General features: G+C 52.0%; 11 protein-coding genes across 11 annotated transcripts; 6 read left to right on the forward strand and 5 right to left on the reverse strand.

Annotated features, from left to right (window-relative positions):
* Nucleotides 1-999: 999 nt before the first annotated feature.
* Nucleotides 1,000-2,205, reverse strand: COCCADRAFT_85121 (uncharacterized protein; the record flags this gene model as incomplete). The annotated part of the gene is made up of 1 exon (XM_007709931.1): nt 1,000-2,205. One exon carries the CDS (start codon nt 2,203-2,205, stop codon nt 1,000-1,002), a length of 1,206 nt encoding a protein of 401 aa, XP_007708121.1.
* A 579-nt stretch (nt 2,206-2,784) lies between these two features.
* Nucleotides 2,785-3,912, forward strand: COCCADRAFT_1540 (uncharacterized protein; the record flags this gene model as incomplete). Its single annotated transcript, XM_007709834.1, has 1 exon — nt 2,785-3,912. One exon carries the CDS (start codon nt 2,785-2,787, stop codon nt 3,910-3,912), a length of 1,128 nt encoding a protein of 375 aa, XP_007708024.1.
* Nucleotides 3,913-4,594: 682 nt separating this feature from the next.
* Nucleotides 4,595-5,500, reverse strand: COCCADRAFT_33205 (uncharacterized protein; the record flags this gene model as incomplete). The annotated part of the gene is made up of 2 exons (XM_007709887.1): nt 4,595-4,765; nt 4,913-5,500. The coding sequence occupies 2 exons, from the start codon at nt 5,498-5,500 to the stop codon at nt 4,595-4,597; spliced, it is 759 nt and encodes a 252-aa protein (XP_007708077.1).
* A 202-nt stretch (nt 5,501-5,702) lies between these two features.
* COCCADRAFT_33206 (uncharacterized protein) lies at nt 5,703-7,328 on the reverse strand (the record flags this gene model as incomplete). The annotated part of the gene is made up of 3 exons (XM_007709888.1): nt 5,703-6,088; nt 6,145-7,069; nt 7,122-7,328. The coding sequence occupies 3 exons, from the start codon at nt 7,326-7,328 to the stop codon at nt 5,703-5,705; spliced, it is 1,518 nt and encodes a 505-aa protein (XP_007708078.1).
* Nucleotides 7,329-8,646: 1,318 nt separating this feature from the next.
* COCCADRAFT_1542 (uncharacterized protein) lies at nt 8,647-9,054 on the forward strand (the record flags this gene model as incomplete). Its single annotated transcript, XM_007709835.1, has 3 exons — nt 8,647-8,665; nt 8,757-8,849; nt 8,957-9,054. 3 exons carry the CDS (start codon nt 8,647-8,649, stop codon nt 9,052-9,054), a joined length of 210 nt encoding a protein of 69 aa, XP_007708025.1.
* Nucleotides 9,055-10,568: 1,514 nt separating this feature from the next.
* On the reverse strand, nt 10,569-14,414 carry COCCADRAFT_33208 (uncharacterized protein; the record flags this gene model as incomplete). Its single annotated transcript, XM_007709889.1, has 3 exons — nt 10,569-10,915; nt 12,737-14,210; nt 14,256-14,414. The coding sequence occupies 3 exons, from the start codon at nt 14,412-14,414 to the stop codon at nt 10,569-10,571; spliced, it is 1,980 nt and encodes a 659-aa protein (XP_007708079.1).
* Nucleotides 14,415-14,676: 262 nt separating this feature from the next.
* Nucleotides 14,677-15,258, forward strand: COCCADRAFT_22852 (uncharacterized protein; the record flags this gene model as incomplete). Its single annotated transcript, XM_007709853.1, has 1 exon — nt 14,677-15,258. One exon carries the CDS (start codon nt 14,677-14,679, stop codon nt 15,256-15,258), a length of 582 nt encoding a protein of 193 aa, XP_007708043.1.
* A 193-nt stretch (nt 15,259-15,451) lies between these two features.
* On the forward strand, nt 15,452-17,023 carry COCCADRAFT_85105 (uncharacterized protein; the record flags this gene model as incomplete). Its single annotated transcript, XM_007709932.1, has 3 exons — nt 15,452-15,595; nt 15,644-16,427; nt 16,479-17,023. 3 exons carry the CDS (start codon nt 15,452-15,454, stop codon nt 17,021-17,023), a joined length of 1,473 nt encoding a protein of 490 aa, XP_007708122.1.
* A 205-nt stretch (nt 17,024-17,228) lies between these two features.
* On the reverse strand, nt 17,229-17,789 carry COCCADRAFT_33211 (uncharacterized protein; the record flags this gene model as incomplete). The annotated part of the gene is made up of 2 exons (XM_007709890.1): nt 17,229-17,714; nt 17,778-17,789. 2 exons carry the CDS (start codon nt 17,787-17,789, stop codon nt 17,229-17,231), a joined length of 498 nt encoding a protein of 165 aa, XP_007708080.1.
* A 670-nt stretch (nt 17,790-18,459) lies between these two features.
* On the forward strand, nt 18,460-19,837 carry COCCADRAFT_85036 (uncharacterized protein; the record flags this gene model as incomplete). Its single annotated transcript, XM_007709933.1, has 3 exons — nt 18,460-18,537; nt 18,662-19,546; nt 19,595-19,837. The coding sequence occupies 3 exons, from the start codon at nt 18,460-18,462 to the stop codon at nt 19,835-19,837; spliced, it is 1,206 nt and encodes a 401-aa protein (XP_007708123.1).
* Nucleotides 19,838-21,059: 1,222 nt separating this feature from the next.
* COCCADRAFT_22856 (uncharacterized protein) lies at nt 21,060-22,977 on the forward strand (the record flags this gene model as incomplete). The annotated part of the gene is made up of 2 exons (XM_007709854.1): nt 21,060-21,164; nt 21,217-22,977. 2 exons carry the CDS (start codon nt 21,060-21,062, stop codon nt 22,975-22,977), a joined length of 1,866 nt encoding a protein of 621 aa, XP_007708044.1.
* Between the last annotated feature and the right edge of the window lie 1,889 nt (nt 22,978-24,866).

The following is a 24,866-nucleotide window of genomic DNA, read 5'->3' on the forward strand; positions in this document are numbered from 1 at the left end:
GTTTCAAACACGTTGAGACTTTGTTTTTTTCCTCTTCTTCTTCTGCTCGTTCTTTTCACTATATTTTCAAAAGGGAAAACAGCATAGTTTTTTTTTGACTTAGTTTGATATCATTTTTCTAAAAACTAGGATATAAGGAAAGGCACATTAGAACAAAAAAACAGTAATTTGTTTAATTTGCTTGCCGTGACATTCCCAAGGGTATCATGAGGGTATAAAAAAAGGTTGAGTTGCTTCCCCCTTTTTTCTTTTCCCAAAATATGCACAATGTCGAAGTAGGTTATTTGGTGGTGCTGTGGGTGTTTTAAAAAAAAACCCTTCCCTTTGGCTTGTCCCGCGTCGGAGGAAAGAAAACCCTGAAGAGGTGGTTTTGCCGGGGGTAGGTGGGTAGGAAAGCGGAAAACAGCGAGCGGGAAGGAAGGGAAATAGAGGGGAAATGATGAAGCAGTTTTCCCTCACCCCTGCCTCCTTCCCACTGGTAAAACAAAAAGCTTTCCCATACGTACACACTCCTCTCACACGCACGCGCACGCGCAGCAAACAAAAAGACACAAAAAACAAGCAAAAAGGAAGACCAAACTAGACTCAAAGTCGACATCCTGGCGCCCCAATCTGGTTCTCCCCTCCCATGTATGAAATGTAAAGTAGGTATAGGAATATCATGATCGTCATACCGTTTGCTTCGCCTCGTTCGATCGATCGTTTTTTTCGCTGCGCATTATGCCAATAGGAAATGGTGGGTTATTGTTGTTGTTGTTGTTGTTGTTGTTGTAATGTTTGGTTGTTATTGTTGGTGTATAGGGGTGCTGGTACCGGTGTTGGTGATAGTGATGATGATGTAAATGATGGACGGTTTCTCCCGCCTAATGCACAACCCTCGATATCACCCCTGCTGCTTTCGTAAACCCGAAATTTTCCTGTAAAACGCCGATTATGGAGAGAGCCGGAAACCCCCGATGCTGTGTAAACTGATGAGTGCGAAAGAAAGTTTCGACGTTACTATCGTCGTGCGCCGCCTACTTCCACCGAATGCGACGTTCGCTCGAATTGCAGCTTCCGTCTCTTGTTTGCCAGGCTCCCTCCTGGTGTGTCTTCGCCTCCGGTCGAGTCTGCATAGTCGTCTCCAAAGCCTTCACCGTAGCCTTGAAATGCAGCATCAGTATATGCACGCTTCGACCCTGATCGTTCTGGCCTGACTAGACCCCTATTAATGTGATTATTGGGTGTTGGCGCAGACGATGTATATGGTGTCGTTCGCTGTGGTGGAGCGTCCTGTGCTTTTGGCTTGACTGTGTCGTCAGTGCCCAGATATGCCTTGTACTTGGCAGCATCTGCGTTGGGAAGAGGTCCAGGACCCATGCCTGCAAATGCGCTATCGAGCAGTTGGCTGAAATCTGGGGTGAGACCTGTGCCGTCTGGCGTCAGGGCGGTTTTGTCGGCCTCTCGGTTCTGCACGTGGTTGGGCAACCAAATCTCTTCTGGCAGCATCAACAGATCGCGAAAAACGCCATCCATTTTTGTTGCTTTTGGCTTGCCGGCAATCTGCATCTGCTTGATGTGACCCTCGTAGGACTTGCGAAGCTTGTTAATCTTCTCGCCTGTTACCGGGTCATTGCGGGCTACGGAGCTGGCGAGTGGCTCGAGCCTGTACAGACGGATCAGATTTTGCGAGGCGTGCGGCCTCGACTTTTCGATCCGGTCCGTGTTGAGTTTGAATAATTGGGAGCCGCTGATTCCTTGGGCAGCCTTGAGTCGGCCGTCGGGCGTGTAGGGTGACTGGGCCTGCCGGTTGTGGTTGGACAGCCTGTGGCAGCGCGAGCGAAGAGTGTCATCGTCAGCGCTCTCTTCCATCGTCGCATCGCCGTCGCTATCGACATTGGCGCTGGAGAGGAAGCCGGCAGTGCTGGCCGGGGTGGGAAAGGGGTGCAGGCTGGATGCCGATGCGGCCGACTGGGAGAGCGAGTGGGCCATGGGGACTGAGGATTGCGGGGAGCGGTCCGACGACGTCGTGGTGTTTGTCGTGGAAAAGCCTCCATTGGATTGCGAATTCATCGAGGAGTAGGGTGGTGAGGTGGGTGTGCGCGGATGGGGCAGCGTCTTTGTCGTCTGGCCGCTCGCCTTGGCAGCGACGTCAAAGGGCGGGCTGGCGGGTGAGAATCTTCCGATCGAGTCCAGGCGTTGGCGTTTGGCGCTGTGATCCGACATAGAGGCCGCTTCACGAGGGTCGGACGTGGAACGAGGGCTCGGCAGCGCAGGCGGGCGGCGGAGAGGGAGCGCGGGTGAAGGAGAGCGAGAGTGGAGGCGGGAGGTCGGGCTGGTTGAAAGCGCTTGGCGGCCTCTGCGCGGGTCGACCGCGGTAGCAAGGGAGGGCGCTCTACTCAGTAAAGCGCATGCGAGGGCGGGGGCGGCAGCGATGGGCGAGAGATGGCGGCGATGTACAGGGCGTGATGGGGGCTGGGGGTGTTGGCGGCGGTGGTGGTGGTGGTGGCGGTGGGTCAAGGAGGGTCGTTGGTCGGCGGGAGATGTGAAGATGCGAAGGAGACGATGGGGTGCACCGGCGGTTTGGGCTGAGGGCTGCGCTGTGAGCCTGCACGTGACCCGCCCACGCCCGGTTCACGCGGCCGCGATCCAAAACCGCGTCCAGGTGCTAGGGTGTGTCACCCTCCCATCGCCCGTTTGCGAAACACTTGGTTCCAGGCACAGGCTCACAACTCCATGTCGCGGCTGTAGCTGCACTGCTGCTGCTTCTGCTGCTGCTGCTGCTGCCCTCTCGTCCTGGCCAACATGCACGACAATCGCCCGCGTGCTCATGGCTCTGGCCCGGCCCCCCCAGCAAATGCACATGCTGCTGCGCAAACCTCCCGCCCCGGGCCTGCCAATCCGCCCGCGCCTAGTAACCTGCCCAAGGTCCAGCAGCCGAAGCCCCAGGCACTGCCCTCACGATCTGCGCCCAGCTCCATCTTGGTCTCGCCCCGCCAAAAGGGCAATCCCATCCTGAACAATGTGCGCGCCGTTGCCTGGGAGTATTCAGACATCGCCCCCGACTATGTCGTCGGCGCTACCACTTGTGCCCTGTTCCTGTCCCTAAAGTACCACCGCCTGCACCCCGAGTACATCTACAACCGCATCCGCGATCTCAAGGGCCAGTACACACTGCGCATCCTGCTGACCATGGTCGACATTGAAAACCACGAAGACCCCCTGCGAGAGCTGTCCAAGACGTCCCTGGTCAACAACGTCACCGTCATGCTGTGCTGGAGCGCCCAGGAGGCCGGCCGCTATCTCGAGCTCTTCAAGACGTTTGAGAATGCAGCCCCGACCAGTATCCGCGCTCAGCAGGCAGGCTCCTACGCTGAGAACATAGTCGACTTCATCACGGTGCCGCGCAGCATCAACAAAACAGACGCTGTAGGCTTAGTCTCCAACTTTGGAAGCATCCGCACTGCAATCAACGCTGCCCCAGAGGAGATTGGCTTGATCGCAGGCTGGGGTGACAAGAAAGTCCAGCGATGGTGTAATGCCGTTCGGGAACCGTTTAGGGTACAAAAGGCCGCAAGGCGGGGCGGCCTTGTCCAGGAAGCCAATGACCCACCAACCGTGACAGAAGGTGAGGACCAGGCACAAAGTGCGGCAGTTGCTGGTGACACAGCACGTCAAAGGATCGACGACGCCGTACCTCTTGCAAAGGAGCTGGAGAGATCTGCTCCTTTTGCAACGTCTGCATTGGATGCCGACAAGCGGCCTGATCACCGTCTTGCCGAAGATATAAATGAAGACGACGAGCAGGCAATGCGCGAGCTGGAGGCCAACCAGGCCCAACCAGCAGTGGCAACGCCAGCGAAGAGGAAACAACCTGATGATAATATGAGCGAGGGCGTTATGGCAGCGTTGAACAAGTTAAGGAAACAGTAATCCAGACAACAACTTAATATACAGCACAAAACAAGAATAGGATAGAATCAAAGTGTTCAGACAGCATACCAGCCTTGGACTAATGCAAATCCATCTGACGTGCATCTCTTCTGCCTTGTGAAGGCGGGTCACGGCTATCACATCCATGGCCATGGGCCTTTCTATCCAGTGGAGATGGGTCCGGGGTATCCGGATCCATGGATGTGGGCTCTTGAGTCAGGGATGGGCTGTAAATGCCTCTTTTCTGGCCCAACGCCCAGTAGTGCATGACTAGACCCAGTCTACCACACCCACACTCCCATATGTGCAGTAAACATTCGTGCTGTCTTCATCGTGTTGTTTCTCTTGTCATGCTCCGATCAGCCTCTTCAGCCTAGTTGCTTGGTACTAGTAGCATGACTTCATTGGTTGTAGGGAGTTTTGAATAGGATGGTGCAACAAAATCAAAATGAGCTGTCAAGACAGTAACTACTAAACTTGAAGGAAATAACATTTGAATTCTCTCTTATACTACCAAGAGAACTTTAAAATACTATAATCCTATTGTCCTGATTTGTGGGACTTGAATCATGGATCACTTCACGGAAATGTAACCGAATCATCCTATAGTCAGTAGCATAAATTATGGAAAACATACAGAATATTTCACCAAACCTGTACTTGCCAAACTAATGCAGTATTTCTATTTGAAGAAAACTCTTGACTCTAAGTATTCATCTATCGTCTTAATCATCTCGTCTTCTTCCTTATCCTTATTGTTATCTTCTTCTTCTTCTTCTTCTTCTTCTTCTTCTTCTTCTTCTTCTTCTTCTTCTTCTTCTTCTTTCTTCTCTTCCTCCTCTTTCTCCTCCCCCTCTTCCTCCCCATCGCCCTCCCCCTCCTCTCCATCACTCTCCTGCTCCTCCTCCCCATCACCCTTACACCACACCCCCCTCTCCACAACATCAAACCCCAAAGAACCCCACGGCACCTCCCCCCTCCCCTCTCCTCTCTCCATCACCCTCCCACCCTTACCTACCCACGTCCAATCCACCCTCCCCACCTCCTTCTCCCCATCTTCCACCCTCTGCCTCCTCAACCCATCCCACCCCCTCGCCCCCTCCGCACAGTAATCCCGCACATTATCTTTCCGGTGGTGCACCGGTGCCTTGGGTGGGTGTGGCAGGTAAGGCAGTGTGTTTTTAGAGGACAAGGAGCAGCAGGAGAAGAGGCAGGAGGTGGAAGAGCGGGCGTATGGGATGCGTATGGGGCGCGTGGGCGTCGGGTTCCAGTATGAGTTGATGTGGTGCGTTGCGGTGTCGCTGGTGTGCGGGATTAGGGATGAGGAGAGGGATATGGCTGTTGAGTAGTTGCTGTTGAGAGAGAGAGATTTTTGTGGAGAGGAAGGGGGGTGTTGGGATAAAGGGTTGATGATTGTGGTGGTAGGTATGATGATGGTAGTTATGGGTTCGATGATAGTGGTAGGTTTGATTATGGTGGAGGGTCTGATTGTGGTGGAAGGTTTGGTCTTTGTGGTGGTGGGCATTTTGACTGCTGGTTGGTATGGTTTGAGCAGGAGGCTAGGGAAGCAGCTGTAGATGAATGCCATGTTTTGAAGTTTGTTCATCAGACAGTTGACTTTAGACGCCCTTTGAGATATGTAGTAGATTAGGTTCATAAAACACGTTGAACAATAAGTGTCATGACAGCCAGAACCATGGTTTGGCTGCAACAAGGTTCGTAATGCAATACAGCACACTGGCTACATTCTCGTACCAGAGTATCCCTCCACGAATCCCATATCATCAACATCAAACCCTCTCAACCCTATCCGTCGCCCCCTTCTCCCCCACACTTTGACCGCCCACACTCTCTCCCCTTTCCTCCGCCTTTTCAATCACCGCACCCTCTGCCACATGGTTCTTCCCACCAAACAGAGCATCCATCTCCTCCAGACTAACCTGCTTCGTCTCCGGGATAAAGAACCACGTAAAAACCGCAAGCAGGATGTTGATAGCAGCAAACATGTAGAAAGCGTAAAATCCTTCATTTTTGAGGAAAATGGGGAAGAATTGCTGGACAATGGAGTTGACGACGTTTTGGGTTTGCGAACACATGCCTACAGCTTGTGCGCGTACGTTCATGGAGAAGATTTCGGCGGTGAAGATCCAGACGGTTGCGCCCCAGGAGGGTTTGTCTGTTGTATGTTGTTAGTAGGAGTTGGGATTTGAGGGGAGGTGACGAATGACTTACAGAAAAAGGCGAAGAGGAACATGATAAAGACAATGGATATGCCGACCGGTTGTGACTTTGCGCCGTTGGGGAGCGACGGTGTTTGAGTTTCGACGGTCGCGGCGATTAACATGCAGGCGCCCATGCCGATGCCACCGACGATGAAGAGGAACTTGCGACCGAAGCGGTCGACGGTCCATGTTGCGTTGAGAGTGAAGAGGATGCTGAAAGTGGCGTTGAGCGCGTTGATGAGCGAGATTGTGTCTGCGCTTTCGAAAACCTTCTTGTAGATGATGGAGCTGTAGGTGTTGAGAGTGCCTTGACCGGTAATTTGTTGGCCACCGTTTACAATCATGGCAATGTACATGCGTTTCCTGATTGATTTGTCTTTCCAGAGAGCAGAGTATCCGGAGGAAATGGCTTCGGCTTCGAATTCAATGGCCTCTCGGATAGTCGTGATTTCGACTTCGACCTCCTCTTCAGTGTCACGAATGCGACGGAGCGACTGACGAGCTTTTTCGTAGTCACGACTCTTCTGCACGTACCAGCGAGGCGACTCCGGGATGAAGAAGACTTGAGACAGAATGATGATGGGAACAAGCATCTGGAAGATGACAACAATCTTCCAGTCCCACTCACCGAGCTTCTTCGGGTTCTTGGACGTGCCGAAACTGATCCAGTAGGCGATGAAGGAGCCAACCGAGTAGAACATTTGCCAGAAAGACATGATCTTGCCTCGAATCTCAGAGGGGCACACTTCGGAAATAAAAATGGATCCAGCTGTGAGCGCAAGACCTTGCCCGATACCGATGAGGACGCGACCGACGATGAAGACACCAATTTGACCACGGGGCGCGAATGTTTGCATCAACGTTGCGATAATGACACATACCGCTCCAGCAGCCATACCCGCTCTTCGACCGGCAAAATCTGCAAGAGGACCGCCCTACATGAGACGTTAGTATACTTGATGTTATTCCCCTTGAATATTATCTCACCATGAAGAATCCTGCTACAACGGCTCCGACTGTATAGGAAGTATTAATGGCCCCAATGATATTAGGCCCCGGCTTATTGAAATAAGCCTTCCAATGATCGGAATTCTGAAGCGCGTTGAAAACAGACGCATCGTAACCGTAGAGAACCATGCATGATGCAGCAACGAGTGAGATGTACCAGTTGTACGCTCTCGTTGCGGAAACCATCTTGACGTTGACTCTTTGGATCTACCTCTCAAAATAATCGATAAAGGTGTGTCCGGCTCGAATTCCGCAGAGTATACAGCGGTTGATCCGTGGAGCTCAGGACTGGAGAGCAAACAGGGGAGACTGGGTTGGCCATATATACATACATGGCACGTTCATATCTGCCCATAGGGGAATAGCTATCATTGAATATAGTAAGGCCCATAAAACCCCATGGGCTCGGGAACGCTGATACCAACATACCTAATCTTCGTAGTCTGCCGCTACTCCGGGAACCCCATACTTATCACCACGAATCATCTCGCTTGGAAAGCTTCAACAACTTGCTCTAGTGCTAAAAAGCGTCTACGCTCAGCTCCTTCAACCCCATCATACCGTATTTAGCGAATCTGGGGGCGAACCTCGAGGCTCAATAGTTTGCTCGTAACAAGGAGACTCGATCCACTTTGGTGGATTGGGGGTGGCATCGCAGGTGATTTTCCACGAATGAGCATCATGTGACAAAGCGTTAAAGCGCCGTTGTTCTCGGGGGTTTGCAGCGCGGGATTGAGCCGACAGAGCGATCAGTGCTTGCTCTAACCTCGGAGTGGTCAAGATTGTCGGCTGTTTAGTCGCAAATGAGTAGTAGTTGCTTCACCGCAAGCAGGCCAAGCCTAGACTCAAGGAAATTGCGGCTGCAGGAAGCTTTTGGCTCCAGGCTGGGCTGTCTTGTTTTCACCTCGACAGAACTTCGGGATTGCCAGCATGGTGCTTGTCAGTGTTTGAGTTTAGTGCCCCTTAAGCGTTGCCGTCTCGGTTGTTGCAAAGCCGCTCGACGGGATCATAGACGTGACAATAGGGCTGAATTGTAAAAGTCCCATGATTCATGCCAGAGGGTATGACTTGATAGCCAGCGGTGGAGCCGTGTGGACTGGCGTGATGGAGCGCGTTGACTCATGCTGAAACCAGCAAGTGCCAATACATACGTCGCGTATAGGTCCTCGGAGGATCAAAGTAACACGACCACAGTAACACAGATAGGATTGGGTGGCTGGTTAAATACATACATTGCGCAACATGCTGTAGTCTGGTCGAGATATGCTTACAACCAACAAGTCGGTCAGCGCTAAGATGGATTCATCCCAGGTAGATGGTAAAATCACGTGATTACGAGCCACGAAATGGTGGCGGTGCAGACCATCCCACTTTTCCTAGGCTTCAAGACCGAGACCCTTTCTCACCGCCCGCAACCAACCCTCGTTTTCCACGCCTCCAGTGAATACTTTCCACTCTAACCTTTCTCCCAAAAAACTACCTCGTAACACACCCCACACTCAAGATGCCTTCAGGACAGGGAGGTATGTAAACACCAAAGCCTCTGCGCACAAACGATGCGGGGTCGAACAAAAGACGTTATATTTCCCGCACAAGGCTAACGCGGCAACTCAGCGGGTACCAACCCTATTCACAACAAGAAGCCCAAGAAGAAGGCTGCCGAGCTCGACGAGGACGACCTCGCATACAAGAACAAGCTCGCTGCCGGTACGTTACCCACCACCTATCCCCTTCTACTCGGGCTTTCGCCTTCCGAAGTGCCACCACAACCACACAAGGAAGCATACGGATAGGTAGACTGACAATATACACAGACAAGAAGGCGCGCGAGGAACTTGCTAAGACCGTCGGAAAGGGCAAGGGCCCGCTCAACACGGGATCGCAGGGTATCAAGAAGTCTGGCAAGAAATAAGCGCTGGACTGGACCTGACGAACGAGAGACGGACGATATGGGCATGACGATTTGATATGAGATACCACGGACTAGGGAGCCGCTTGTTGGCGAGGACGGGTTGATATACACGACCATAAATGCATGGGATAAGCCACCAGTGACTCTTTTGTGACTTTTAGAGCCATGTTTGGTCCAGCTGCATGACTGCCGTTCTTTTTGTGACGGCATAAGGCCGCACTGGAACGCTAATGTTGGGTTCCGCTAGACATAAGTCGGATCCAGTGTTGAGAAAGACATTTGTGCAGACTATTCCTCGATCAATCAAGTCGGTTACATTGATTCCCCTACGCTATATTGCAGTCGCTTTTCAGTTTAAACCTCGTCCAAGTATTCAGACTCAACCGGTGATTATATAGTATCCCAAGTTTTCTAAACACCGCACTATCGCTCATCTCCCTCTATTATCAGCTCTTCCCCCTCTTCAAACAAGCACTTCCTCACACATACAACACCCCTATCTCCACCTATGTCTCCCAGCAGATCTCGATCTCGATCTCTCTCTCAACATCGAGTATACACCATCCCATACCTTATCCGCACAGGCTGCCTATGCGAATTACCTACTGAGACACCAAGTGTTTTTGCCTCGTTGGTAGCTACGCGTCAGTGTGTCCCCAAGGACCAAGGCGAGAAGGACGATATAGTATCAGTACTAGAACGGTAGTTGCACCGTCGAATTGAGATGGAAATAAGGATCAGTTGGGGTTGGTGGGATGATGAGGATTGTTTTGGTTTGACTTGGGGGGTGGACAGTGATGACGTTTTGGTGGTGTTGGCCAGATAGTAAAAAAAAAAAAAAAGGTGCCTGTTGCCTGCGGACGTGGGATTTTTGGAACTAGGGTGGGCATTTGGGCGGGTCATGTCAGTGTTGCTGGCAGTGGCACATTAGCACAATCACAGCGGGGCGGCAAACGATAAGAGTCAAGAATAAAATAGATAATATTGAGTACATGTCTCTGATCCATGTACATATATTGTAGAATCAATAAACTTTTTTGCCTCTTTCATCTATCCAGAGGAAATAATAAATGTTGCGAAAAACAAAAACGTCCCCCCACATTCCCCCTTCCTCGGCTACCGTCCTCGTCATTACTTTCCTAACCGAGACACGATGCGTAGCCGAGGACTTTGCCAGGCTTCTCTCGTTCAGATAAGGAAAGTTGCCTTGACTGGAGCGGGGTTGGAGATTGTAGTACCAGTGGGGCAAGGCAGCCGACTTTCGCGGGAGTGGGCGGGATTGATGACGTTCCCAGACGTTTTTTGCTGGCTAGAGCCAACAGGGGGGAGGAGAAATGACGGACCATGGCACGTCAGGTGTGCGACGGATAGTTCTCTTCCAACACTTGGTCGAGAGCATGTGGTGCGCATACAGAATCGTCATGGTGGTATAACCATTGTTACATGATGGGGGTTTGTGAGTAGAGTAAGGATAAGGCGTTCATGCAAGGGGGAACGCATTAGGCTGTGGTCGCTCATGATGAGCGACGACCTTTTTTGCCGCCGATGGTGAAGGCCCGTTTGATTTTGCTTTCGGTGGTGGGCGAGGTTGGCATCATGGCGGCAGAGGTGCTTCCTGAGCGGCGAGGTTCTGAACTCCCTGATGATTGGGATGAAGACCTCTTGCGGCGTTCCTCTGCGAGGATGTCGTCCAGGGAGACATTGAGATGTGGGTGGCTGTTGGGGACCTCTTCGAGGTTCTCGACGAAGCGGGATGCCATTGTAGTAGTGGTGGGTGTTTGTGGTTGAATGTAGTGGTATGGGTGGGTGGTTGTGAAGAGGGTAGTGTGGGTGGGGGGGAGGCGTGTGGATCTATATAGGTCTACTTGAATGGTATAGACTTGGATTGATAATATGATCCACCTCCCAAGGGGAAAAGGGTCCACGCGTTTACCACTAGGGAACGAGGGCGGAGGACGTTCCAGAATCCAGGGTGGCGTTGTCCGGGATTGATTGACCAAGATGGTAGGTAGGAACGAGGAAAGGAAATGAAGTATGGCAGCGGAGGGATATGACGAGCGAATGGGCGAAGGGATGGTAAGACGAGTTGAGCCGAGGAGCAGGGACAAAGGCAGGATATGCAAGGGCAGCGAAAGGTTTTTAAGGTCATCCAGGGCCCGAGTGAAATAATAAGATGAGCAGGTGGGCACCCGCGAGAAAGCCAAAGTGTGTGCGTATGTGTGTGTGCAACTGCAGGGGTCGGGGATTCAGGGTCTCGCCGATCGCGATGGTCTCGATGCATAATAACGGCGGGGCTAACGACTGGGAATGACGTGCCGGCGTGTTCTGGACGGCCTGTCGACGGGCGAGCCAGCTGGCATTAGAGCGGGCGTAACCGCGTGCAACCAACCCGTGTGTCACTGATTATTGCTGGCGACGAACGCGCTGAAAATAGCAGCCTCCCCCAGAAATGCGGCGTTTGTAAGGGTTGCCCAAGCCATCTGGATGCGCCATAGACCACACACGTCGTCTCGGCAGCCGTGGGCAGGGCCAGAATTTGCCTCGTCGCCTCCTGTTGCCTGGCGGCGTGCACCCAACAGCGATAAGCCCTGGAGCGTCTTGACCAGCACGCGCAATCCTTTTGCCACAAAGTCCTCCAGCTGTCCTTTCTGTGCGGTGTGCGTGGGTGTAGTCTGCAATATCGAGTCCGACTAAGCGAGCAGCAAGAAAATTAAATCTCCAACCAAGTGTGTGCAGATCAATACGATCCCCAGGCAGCATGCGAAACAAGCCCGAGGCCAAAAAGTGTATTCCGATCGAAGCGCGCGTTGGTGGTGTTGACATGCCCGTCCGCAGACGGCATTCCGCATGTCGTGTATCCGTCCAGCCCCGCTGCGGGCGGTGGGCACACACCACTGGGCACGAGGCCATGGATGGCTATCTGTATTCCCCCGTCTGTGACGTAGGACGAGGGCGCAACCCAATATCACAGCCACCCTCTTATTAATTGTCGTCGTCCAGAACCAGCCTGGTACGCGCAACGGCTTCGGCTCATGTTGCCAGCGACCGGCTGCAAAAAGGCCAACCGCCGCTTTTTTTCCTCAGCGACGGAAGATTGCACCAGCTGCGGTCCCGCAAACCGTCACCGTCGTCTACATCATCGTGCAGGGACTGCCGTCAAACCGTCGAGTGGTGCGCTTAGACCCTGATGCACCTCTGACTCTGTAACAACCGTTAGTCTCCAGACTTTTGCGCCATCACTCACGTCAACCGCCTCCCATAGGGCCAATGTTTGCATCTCACCACGTCGACTACCCTACGCTAGCCCCATCCGTCCACGAGTGTACTCTGCTTCCAGCTAGTCTCTGGGGCATTCAATATAACTATCAATGTACATCATCATCATGAGCATGTGCTCCCCTGTGCCTGCCTGCGACTCTCGTCGCTAAAATCGCTAATGCGGGGACTGCATATGCCTGCGCTGCTCACACTGAGCACGAGATACACTTCTCCACAAAGCTATACAAGGCCTGGCAAAATACCAACCTCCTCATGCGCTGCCAACTCAGCCCGAGTCTGCTTCTGCAACGCAGAGGAGCCCAATCTCCCATCACGTGGGCACGGGTTAATCTGTCTTGTGTTTGGCACTTGGCCATTCATCACCACCCTCCCCGACCACGTCCGCCTCTTCCGCCCCGTCCACGCCCTCCATGCCCTTGGCCGCGCCCACCGCCTCTCTTTCCCCAGCCGCCTCTGCCCCCACCTCTACCTCCCCCTCGGTTTGCCCGCTGTTGTTCAGGCCTTGGTCCGCATGATGCTAACTGTGCCCGCTCCTCCTCCGACGCATGAAACACGTTCGGAATCTGCACTAGATCGCAAAATCCTTGGGTATGCGCGTTGGTGTACTCACTCGGTTGCTCTTGCACATGAATGCCCAATGCTGCATCGTATGTAGGCGCCGTTTGCGCAAAGTCTTCCGGCACCATCATCTTGTTGGCCTTGACTATGTTCTCCTCCACCCACTCCATTTCCTTCTCTATGAGTGGTCGGTAGAAAGCATCTCCTTTGTCTCGAGGTACTTGGAAATGCGGGTCTCCAACCTGCACATGATCAGCAAACACGCGGGTGATGGCCAGCCATTCCTTGTCGTATTGCAGTCCCAACGGACGTTGGAGCTCGCCAGGCTCATGTGGCTCAATCTCCAGCAACTGTAAAAAGTTCCGTTTAGGCAAACACTTGTCCAGTGCAAGAAATTTGGTCGTCTTGTTCGTGATCTCTTCGGGGAAGGGTAACGTCGGTACAGGCTCGAGTTTCGGACGGGAAAAGGATTCTGGCAACAGACTTCGAATGTCCTGCGATATCTCGGACTCGCTTTCGGTCGTCGTGGGCTTGCTTTTCTCCTTGCTCTCCACAGCGGGTGCGGCGGGAGCTTCGTCTTCATCCATGTCAAGGTCGATTTCGGCGTCATTTTTTGGTGCTGCCACACCCGTGTCGTCTGTCATATCGAGATCAATCTCACTTGCGCTCACTACTGCTGCAGGCGCACCTTCTGTATGGTTACTTTGCTCCGTACTGTTCGAAGTGTCCACGTGCTCCCATACAGCAGGAAACTTGGCATGCATGTGAGCACTAAACCAGTGAGGTGGTCGTAAGCGTTCCAAAACTGTTTTGGCAGCAACACTTCCCAGTATACCATCTTTTGCCTCTTGCTCAAAGTCAGGCTTCCATTTGAAAAGCTGTCGGAAGTTGCCCTTCCATTCCATGCCCCGTGGCCAGTCGTGGCTCAGTCCGATATCAACTTGCGTTCGGATTTGGATAAGCTTGCGCACTTCAAGCTCCCGAACATGATAGATACTCTTCACATCGTCGCTGTTATAAGGCAGGCGCTCGTAGTGTGGCTTCTTGAAGTTGTAGCCTTTCCAGATGCCAGACAGACCAGCGATACGCAGCGGACCCAGTCGTATCACATTTGCTGCGCCCATGTAGTATATCCTCGGTGCAGCCCACCCGCCATAGTAAAGCTCCCACATGTAATTGCTCGCTTCGTGATTACCGCCAATGAATATGGTGAGGTATGGGGCTAGGCGTGCGCCTGAGTAGTACTCGTGGAAGTCGTGCATGGCGTAGTATTTCGAAGGCATTGATACTGCCTTGAGGTCGGAGGCATTTCGAACAGCCTGCAAAGTCGGTTACTGTGAGAGCACTGTGATCAATACACGTACCTGAAAGTCTCCACCGATGATCAGAAGATCCACATCAGGCCAACCCTTGATCTCGCATGCTTTCGCGACTGATGCATAGATCTCATGCAGCACTCCGTGACCGCAACCCTCGACTGCTATCCGCAGCCCTTGCTGTTCGATCAATTCAGGCGCTGCCATGCTTGGCGTCTCGAAGCAGCAGATTTCAGTGAGCTTGCGACCGAAATTGCTACTAATTGATTGTTTGTGTGGTACATGGGCGCAAGCAATCGCGGTCTAGGCTAACAACAAACACTCCAACCCAGAAAGTTGTCAAGCGAGAGGGGACCTGCAGCTGCTAGCGTCGGAGATCGGCGTTATGATAAGAAGCAGGCACGTGCTGATATCGGACCTGCAGGAAGCTCTCCAAGCTCTGCACCAAGATCACACAGGTGCTCCAACAATGGCACCAAACAATGAAACCATAGCGCGGGCGAGATTCCTCCAAGAGGCTGCTCAGCTCCTCGCCGTCTCTTCTCCAACGGCAGCAGCATTCATTGGGAGGGCACATCACAAGTTTGTCGAAGATGCTGAGATCGAAATTCCAAGTAAAGAAGCCGATGCTTATCGACGCAGCATTTGCAACGCTTGTGGAAACATTATGATTCCAGGATGGTCATGCAAAGTCTCAAACCACCTTCCCGGTGAAGGCCCTATAAGGAACGACAATAAGGGATCCAAGAAGCTACCACAGCTAGACAAAAGCATCCGCTATACTTGCTTGATGTGCCATCGGGAGACAGTTCAAGCACTTCGCCACAAAGCACGCAGAAAGGATAAGAAATCAGCACCTGTACTAGATGCAGCACCCGTTCCAACATCAAAGACCCCGGCAAAAGGAGTCGACAACGCGCCCAAGACACTGAATGCCAGCAGCAAGCAAAGACAAAAAGCACGCAAAGGTGGCTTGCAAGCCATGCTCGACAAAAAGAAGTCGCAGAACTCGGCCAGTGGCGGCCTCGACCTTATGGATTTTGCCATGTGAACTCCGTAGGGCTGAGTAACCGCACCTTGCTAGGATGCGCCGCGGCTTAGCGAACCCCCGCTATGTGACGCGGGGCGATTCAAAAAAATTCCAGCACCTTCGTCATCGGGACTTGCAGAGTCACATCACATAAACCAGCATTCAATCTCTTTCACTTCAGTCTGCGAAAAAAAATCAAATACCCGATTTCAACATGGCACAACACAAGAGTCTCGCAAAGGACCTCTTTGAGGATATGGGCCGCAAGGTCGAGGAGGCCAGCGCCCAGCCAGACACTGAAGATGGCAGCAAAGTTGTCGATGAGATTGAAAGTTTGTGCATGAACTGCCATGAAAATGTAAGTGTAGCGGCAAGACTTCCATATAACCAGCTAACACTCTTCAAGGGAACTACTCGGTTGCTCCTCACAAGGATACCGTTCTTCCGCGAGATCGTTCTAATGTCCTTCTCATGCCCACACTGCCATTTCAAAAACTCCGAGGTCCAGCCCGCTGGCGAGATACAACAAAAAGGAGTGCGCTTCTCTCTCAAGGTCGACAACGCCGACGACCTCAACCGACAAGTTATCAAGAGCGACACAGCGATCTTTCGAGTCGAGGATATCGATCTAGAGATTCCTCCAGGGAGAGGGCAGCTGACCAACGTTGAAGGCATTCTCACCATGGTTGCACAAGACTTGGAGCAAAAGCAGGATGAGAGAAAGGAAGTGGTACCAGAGATCTACGAGCAGCTACAGGGCGTGATCAACACGATCAAGCAAATGGCCAGTGGAGAGAAGTTGCCGTTCAAGGTGACGGTTGACGACCCTGCCGGTAACTCGTCCATTGAGCCTCCAAGTGTACTCGCCGCGGGCAAATACTCTCGAAACGAGTACGCGCGAACTGCAGCACAGAACGAAGCGCTAGGCCTTGGAGATACCAGCGGTGAGGCGCCTGCCACGGAGATCCGACCAGAGTACCACGCTTCGCAAATGTACCCTGAAATGCCTTCGGCTCATCAGCCTATGGTGAACAACGTAGACGATGATGATATTCTGGAGAACCAAGTTTACTCGTTCCCTGCCAGTTGTCCCGGATGCACCAAGCCCTGCACTACCAACATGAAGATGGTCAATATTCCTCACTTCAAGCAAGTAGTCTTGATGAGCACCGTGTGCGACCATTGCGGATGTAAGTTGGAACCTAAGGGATGCGACATGATCACTCGCTAACGTGCAGTAGACCGCAGCAATGAAGTTAAGACTGGTGGTGAAGTTCCTGAGAAGGGTCGTCTTATCACTGTCGCAGTCAATAACAAAGAGGATCTGTCGCGAGATATCCTCAAGGCTGAGTCGTGCGCCATGTCTTGCCCTGAACTCAACCTTAGTGTTGAGCCTGGTACGCTTGGTGGCCGATTCACAACTATCGAAGGTCTCCTTACCCAAGTACGCGACGACTTGAGATCTTCGATTTTCGATGCTGGTGATGGCGGTGATTCCATGAACACAGAGACAAAACAGAAGTGGAACACTTTCTTCAACAGTCTCTCAGCAGCCATCAACGGCGACGACAAGTTCACCATTATCCTCAAGGACCCTCTTGCCAGCAGCTATGTGCAAAGCTTTACCGCACCAGAGCCCGATCCGCAAATCAAGGTCGAGGACTACGAGCGGACAGAGGAAGAGGAAGAGGATCTAGGTCTCAAGGACATGAAGACAGAGGGTTACGAAGAGCATGCTGCGACGAACGGTGCGACCACCAATGGTGAGACTACCAATGGCGCATAAGGGTTCGATCAATTCCACGTGCTGTAGATTTCCTTGACTCTTGTTGCAATGGGTCGGCGCTTCTGAAGATACCAGGGCCTCGCCAGCCCCGATGAATACAAAAAAGTTTCCAAATCCCTAGTTTGATGGCCGGTGGTTGTGCTTGTGTGATACTCGTAGTGAGTGATGTTATCATGCGTGACGTTTCCGTTGCTTGGCTTGTTGCTCAGCCCGCCAGAGGGTTGGCATGTATGGTGACATTCTTGATCTCAATCCTTTCCTGTGGGCGCGACTTCTTGTCCACCTGCACCTGCTCTATATCATCCAAGACCTCCCAGCCCTCTAGAACCTTGCCAAACACGGTATTCTTCCCATCCAAGTGTGGAGCGGGGGCAAACGTGATGAAGAATTGGGAGCCGTTGGAGTTCGGACCTTTGTTCGCCATGCTCAAGATTCCTCTGGCATTGTGTCTCAGCGCTGGCCTGATTTCATCTTCGAAGAGCTGGTTCGGCGTGTCGAAAATGGAGGTCGAAGTCTTGGACTTGGGATCGGAGGCGGGCGAGCCGGTCTGAGCCATGAATGCGGGAATCATGCGGTGGAAAGGCGATCCATTGTAGAAGCTAGATGCGCAGAGGGCGAGAAAGTTCTCTGCGGTTTTGGGGACGGTTTCGCAGAAGATTTCGAGTTTGATGTCGCCTTTGGTGGTGTGTAGCTTGGCGCAGTCAGAAGGTTGTCTCCTGGAAAAAATATCGAGAGGATATTGGTTGGAACTTACGGTGACAGACATGGCGGTGGTGGTAGTGGTGTTGGGCAGAGGGAAGGATTGCGCGTGCAGATGCGTAGGAACAGACGCGGCGAGGTTGGAGAGCTTACCATCTCCACCCTCGCCGCGGCTAGAACATGGTGCGTCAGCCCCATCACTACGTACACTGTTGCAATCGCCCTGCATTCGCTATCATCGCCATTGCCCTAGCCTTCTCGTGCCCCTGGTATATGCCCTGGTCTGGTGCTCCGCTCCATCACTAGGCGCGCCAGCTCTCCAAGCTCCAAGTCCAGCTCAGCTCAACACAGCCAGAGCCCTACTCAGTCTTGGGACATAGTAACCTACCACAGGCTCCAGCCTGCCCGCGCACCCACTCGCTCCATCTCGTATCTTCCTCGCCTCCTTGCCGGTCGGCCCGCTGCGCACCCTCAGGTTCCCCTGTCGCCCATCCAGAGAGACCCCGCTGGTTCAAGATTCGAGGCGTGCGCCTTACATCGCCCTAACCCCACACTCCCGCGGCCCTCAAGGCTGCCTACCAGTAGCTCCAGCACACCCTCTCGCACAGCTACCTGGTCGCCCACTTCACTGCACCCTCGAGCGACCATATTCAACGCGAGGCCTGGGTGCTCAAAGGCCACGGTCACGCTCATGCAGCGCCAGCTGCGGTCCCAGGCTTGCGCCGTGAGATTCAAACATGTCGGCCTTTGTGCGCGTCTCAGGACCGCCAAACAGTAACTTTCTGATCGGCTATCCTGGAATATCAGCTACACTTGTACGTGCTCTTAGCCTGTTCCCCTCGTCATTGGACACCTGGCGCTCCAATTTGCCCATCTGGAGCCGCTGCACGGCGCGCAGCCCTTTCGCAACACTACTTGGCTAATGCTGACACCTTTCAGCCCCGAATAGAAGGCAAAGTCGAGATCCGCCCACTCGTTGGTATCTCAGCACCTGTCAATGTCTCGCTTGTTACCATTGCCTTGCACCGTCGTGAGACGATACACCCCTCCGCCGATTCGGCCGCAAGGAGGCATTTGGCCGCCCCGCGCAAGGAAATCACGGATATTGTGGGCAAGGAAATGCTCCTGTACCGATGCTCGCCTGGGAAAGAATACGAAAGCGTATTGTGCATGGACCTGCCCTTCGTCATCTTCATACCATACGGACGCGGCGGCGAGGAGGTAGCGCGGAGAGTCCCGCCCGCAAGCTTACAGTTACCGAGTCGTACGGCCGAGACATTCTACGAACTAGTCGTGACGGTTCAGCAAGGACCCCAGGAACAGAAGAAGTACCCGTTCGCAGTACCGATACAAAGATACGATACCCTCTCCACATTTGGCATGTACAATCGACCAGAGAGTGCGGAACGAGTGACGGATCACCTCGTCACCCTTGGGATAAGTTTGCCGCGTTGGAGTTATGGTCCGCTCGATCCGGTTTCAGTATACATCAAGCTGAGTCCAAACCCGGACTGGCTGAACAAGGCGAAGAAAGTTACGATACAAAAGATTACGGTTGGCATAGATGAGGAGATTATTTTCAACCACGAAGGAGACGAACCGACACGGAAGGTGAAGACATTAGTGAAAACAACACAGGCAGTCGGAGTCAAGATGCCTGAAGCGGGCTATTTCACCAATCTTGGGCTCGTCTTCCCGGCAAAGGATTTACGAGATAATACAGGAATAATACCCAGAGGACAGAAAGAATTCCCAATGTACGCTGTAAATGGCTTCACGACAACTGGTACACTGTATAAGATTGAGTATTATCTTACAGTAAAGGTAAGCTGAAGCAGGTACAATCTGATTTCAACTGCTTACCAGCCGTAGGCACAAATGTCGTCAGCGCGAGATATCTTGCTCCGCCAGCCCATCGTTGTATGTCCATTTGATCATGCTGGCTGCAAACAAGAGATGGAAGCCATTGAACAAGCCGCCAAGGACGCCGCACATGTCGCACCTGAAAATCCTATGCTTCCTGCTAGCACTATCATTCGATCCAACGACCCTGAAGGCCTACGCGCTCTTGGTATTTCGATTGTAGGAGGTGTACGAAAACCACTGATTGAGTGAAGAGCCATCACAAAAGAGTTGGAATTCAGAAAGGATATGGTTGTTTGTGGAAAGCCGCTACGCTCGAGTAGCATATGCCTTGTGTGCAAGCATGAAGTGCACAGCGAATACCTTCCGTTTCATCACGACCTGGGCTCAGTGTTATCCTCTCTGCTTCAGCAACGACTCTTTTGAAGCGGAAGCATTGTTGGATCCCTTCCGGCCCCCACTCCCGAAACCTGGGAGTCCCCAGTCGTGCATAGCCATGCGCGATACAAAAATATCACTGGGCATACAGCACAGACTACAAGCAACGTTTGCTCCAACACAACCATGAGCCGTCTCACACCGAAACCGCCACCGCATGCATTTGGTCTATTCGAGCATACGATCGGCGCAACGTCTTATACCCAGCGGTCTTGTACACTGTATAAGTCGAGTCCTTGAGTTTTTTTGTTCATATTTCTTTCGTCGGGCGTTTGGTGACAGAGGATACGTGGGTGAATGGGACGGCCGCTTCAGCATTTTTGTCGTTATGATACCTTCAGTTTCTTTCTTTTTTCAACTTTTAATCGTCATCTGTTCAGGTTGCAAGCGAGCAGGAGCCGGATAGGAGGTTTAGTTGTACGAAGATTTGCAGGGCTGGCCATGTAGAGAGTGAGGGTGTGTCAGGTGGAGAACAAGAGGTGCTTAAGTGATGAGAGAAGAAAGAGAAGTCGAAGATAGTATTACCACTACTGTATTTCACTCAGATTACAAAGTATAATACTCTTTTTATCGGTTACATACAACTCCTCCTTTGGACCCCCGATCTGTTTACTTGCTCGTTTTCAGGGGCCGACCTATAGACCATAACCAATAGCATAGCTGTAAACTTCTGTCAAACATGCACGTGAGATTGGGTAGACTAAGGGCTAGTGGGAAATGTCGGCAGTGTGGCAAGAATGCCGCGGAGGTTTGTCATTCGAATCTTTTAGAAATGCAAGCTTATCGATAGGCTGGCGCGTTACGTGACTGCAAAGGGTCCTATTCTCCGCGACATCGGCTTCGCACCAGGAATCTTTTGCATGTATTTGGCCTGCGTCCCTCTTTCCTTCTTGATTTTGCAACAGATATCCTCTTGCGCAGGCAACTGTCTTTCTTATCTATTCGTCTGACGGTCAAATTTATTTTGCTTCTTGAATTACTACTGCAATATCCGGCGCTTGCCACCCCTCGTTTCCCCGCCAATCCTTTGCGCACTATGAGTGCCATTCTTTCTGCAGATGACCTAAACGACTTCATATCGCCGGGTGTCGCGTGCATAAAACCTATTGAAACACTTCCTGCGCAACAAGAAGAGACATCGGTACGCTCTTTGTTTGTATTGGCTTAGGACCGGGCGCATACTAATCTGCTAGAATGCTTATGAAGTCACGACGGAAGAAAAAGCCGCTGCCTCGCAACCGCCACCACCCGCTTCGATATCGCTGACAGACTGTCTCGCTTGTTCAGGATGTGTAACGAGCGCTGAAGCAGTTCTAGTCTCGTTGCAATCGCATACGGAAGTTCTAACGACGCTCGATAAATACCGATCGCTGCGCACTCCATGGCAGGCACAAAACGGGACGAATGGCGTCGCAAACGGGTGCGGACATAACGGAACAAACGGCGCTGTAAATGGGAGCCATGATGAGCCCGAGGGAAAGTTATTCGTCGCAAGCGTTTCACCGCAGACGCGCGCAAGCCTGGCAGCCGTCTTCAATGTTTCCGAAGTAGAGGCTGGGAACATGATCTCACAGCTCCTCAGCGGACCAAATGGATTGAGAACTGGCGGCGACAAGGGAAGTGATTTTACTTGGATCATTGACACAAACGCCATGAGAGAGGCTTGCCTGGTAGCAGCAGCAGATGAGGTTACAAATGCGCTCTCACCCGCTGCAGTAAAAGCGTCACCACAACCCGGATCTGAAGGCGCAATTGATACTATCCCAAAGGCACCTATCCTCACATCAGCATGTCCTGGGTGGATATGCTATGCTGAAAAGACACATCCATACGTTCTGCCACACCTTTCGCGCCTTAAATCGCCCCAGGCGCTCACTGGTACCTTGGTGAAGTCGGTCCTCAGCGAGCGCTACCACGTACATCCGTCCCAGATATGGCATCTGGCAATCATGCCTTGCTTTGACAAGAAGCTTGAAGCTAGTCGTGGCGAGCTCACATCTGCTGCCTGGTTACCGAGCTACAACCAGTCCGAGGAGAAGATACGGGATACTGACTGCGTCATTACTGCTCGCGAACTGCTACACCTTGCCGCCGCCCGCGGTATCAACTTTGCCAATCTTCCTCGGTCCCCACTTTCTCAATCAGACCGGACACCATTTCCCGACCCCAAACTGGATGCTTTCTTGTTCCCTTCTTCGCGCCGGAAGAACCAGAGTGTTACCGCAGGATCCTCTGGAGGTTATCTTTACCACATCTTACAAACATATCAGGCGCGGAATCCGGGATCTTCGATATCAGTAGTAAGAGGCCGCAATGCCGATGTGGTGGAATACTCAGTGGTTCAAGGCTCAGAGACTATCATCAAGGCAGCACGATTCTACGGTTTCCGCAATATTCAAAACTTGGTGCGGCGACTGAAGCCAGCAAGAGCAAGCAGACTGCCAGGTGGCAGGACGGGCGTCAGTAGGAAACCAGGTGGAGCAGGAGCAGCAGGTGAAGGCGTAAAAGATTATGCATATGTCGAGGTCATGGCCTGTCCAGGAGGATGCACTAACGGGGGTGGACAAGTCAAAGTGCAAGAGGTTGAAGAGGTTCGCGTCTACGAGGGCATACAGAAAGCAAATGACGATGCGCCCGTACCAAAGCCTGGTCCAAAGGAGCAGAAGGAGTGGCTGGCAAGAGTCGACGAAGCGTACTTTTCAGGCACAGACTCGGAAGACGAAACGGCCAATGATGCCAGCACAAATGGCCACGCCTCCGAGGACATTGTGGACGGGATATCAAGATCGCACATGAAGGATATGATGGCACATTGGTCACATATTACAGGTGTTGATCAACAGAAGCTAATATATACATCGTACATCAAGGTCGAAAGCGATGTGGGCAAGAAGAAGCAGAGCGATATGGAGCGAGTGGCTGGACTGGCTGTTACCGCTGGTGGTGGATGGTAATTGTTCTTTTTCACTGGGACAAGCATAGACGGGCGTTTTTATAGAATACGGGGAGCGCAGTACTGGTTGGCATTAGAGCATCTCGAGGGATCTGCGAATCTACTCGCTTGTATTTGCGATATGTTTGTCTTGAATCCTACAGCAACAGTTTTCCAGTTTAGGATCACGAAGTACACGAAAAACATCAGCTATCTTTATTCCTCCAAGAGCCTGTATAATTGCTCTCTGTATAACACACTCTGACTCGCGCAGACTCTCTACAGCTCCTTATCACAACCACTCAATATACGTCTCACACATCACCACACATCTCCCGTCCGTCCGGTCCCTTCCCTTCCCTTCCCTTTCCCACGCTACACCCAAAACAACGGCCCGTAACCGCCTCATTCCGCACGCCACCCGCCCAAACACTAACTTCCAGCGCACAATCTTTTTTTTTCTCTCTGACAACGATAACCCTGGATGGTTCAATCCCAGCGTAATGACTCGAGCACACACACGGACACGGACATCAACAGTGCACGGTTGCATTCAGAAAAATATAGTCTAGTAAGGAAGACAGGCGCACTCTTGTCGCACCTTTGTGTGCACGAGCACTCTTTTTTTTGGTCCTAAATTTACTCGGGGACTGGGAGGGTTCGTATGTATCTTTATACAATACAGGTCTTGGTTATGGTACTTTTCATGGTACTCCAGGGAAGAAGGGTTCGGGGAAGGGGGGGGGAAGGAAGATAGTATTAAAGGTCATGGTTCATGGTTTGTACAACTTTGACCGGAAGATTAAGTATGCGCCAGGTCGATGAGATGATAACCGGATTGGGACTAAGTAGTAGTAGGCGGGTCTTAAACGGTTGGAAACACCATCGTGTTGACACATTTTCTTACGATTTATCTTTTCCTGACAGGAAAAAAGTCAGATGGATACATGTTATCCCTGCGTGCTCCTCAGCCTCAATTACCTCAGACAGGTTGGGGTGATGAGGGTAAGATTTGTTGCGAGAAAGATGATCTGGTAAAATGACTTACTAAAGTTATGTAAGAAACCGAGGCACACACCTATCCGCCGAACCAACAAAGGGTCTTTCTACTACTATCCTGGAAAAAACAAAAGACCCTTTTTTTCCCCTCTTTCTCACATAAGTACTTACGTACATACCCCGACTCACTGGACATACTTTAACGTGCGTACGTGCGTGCGTCTTACTTCGAGACTCCCCCCCCCCCCTCGGGCACCAAAAAAGCCCACCACCGGCCCTCGTAATCAACAGGGTATATGCAAGTCCGTCAAAGTAAAAAGTTCGATCCTAGAGAATCCGTACGTAATGCATCGTTTTTTTAACTACGTAAAATCCACGTAAAAACAACGTGTACTCGCCCTCTCTTGTCCAACGTAGCAAAAGCTAGTAGCTACCTAGTTATCTGCCGAAGAAAGGGGGAAAAAAAAGGCACAGATGAATGCTTGCGACCACGCACAAAAGCGTTTGTTCGGCCGGTATAGTTACGTTTTTTTTGGTTCGGCCCAGAACGCATGAGATGTTAGCAATTTTGGACCAGGGTAAGGGTAAGGGTACAGGCGTTGTTGGCTCAGAGGCAAGTTTTGGGACTTGGGCTGGGATTTGGGTTTAGGATGGCGTGACGATGGTGCAGGGTAGGGTATGGTGAGCATGGCGGAGCATGGGAAGGGTTGGGCTGGGCTGGGGGTGGTCCGAGGGTTGATGTTGCTTGGTAATTTATTTGCATGTATGGTAACGTGGTTCACAAGCGAATCGGTTGCCCAAGCGAATCGGTCGCGCCCCACCAGCGCGTCAACGTCGACACTACATCACATTATGTCTCAACAACGCAGTTACTTATCAACTTATTCTGAATCAGATCTTCAGCTTGCTCTT

The sequence above is a fragment of the Bipolaris zeicola genome, assembly GCF_000523435.1.
Source record: "Bipolaris zeicola 26-R-13 unplaced genomic scaffold scaffold_12, whole genome shotgun sequence".
NCBI classification, from domain to species: Eukaryota; Fungi; Ascomycota; class Dothideomycetes; order Pleosporales; family Pleosporaceae; genus Bipolaris; species Bipolaris zeicola.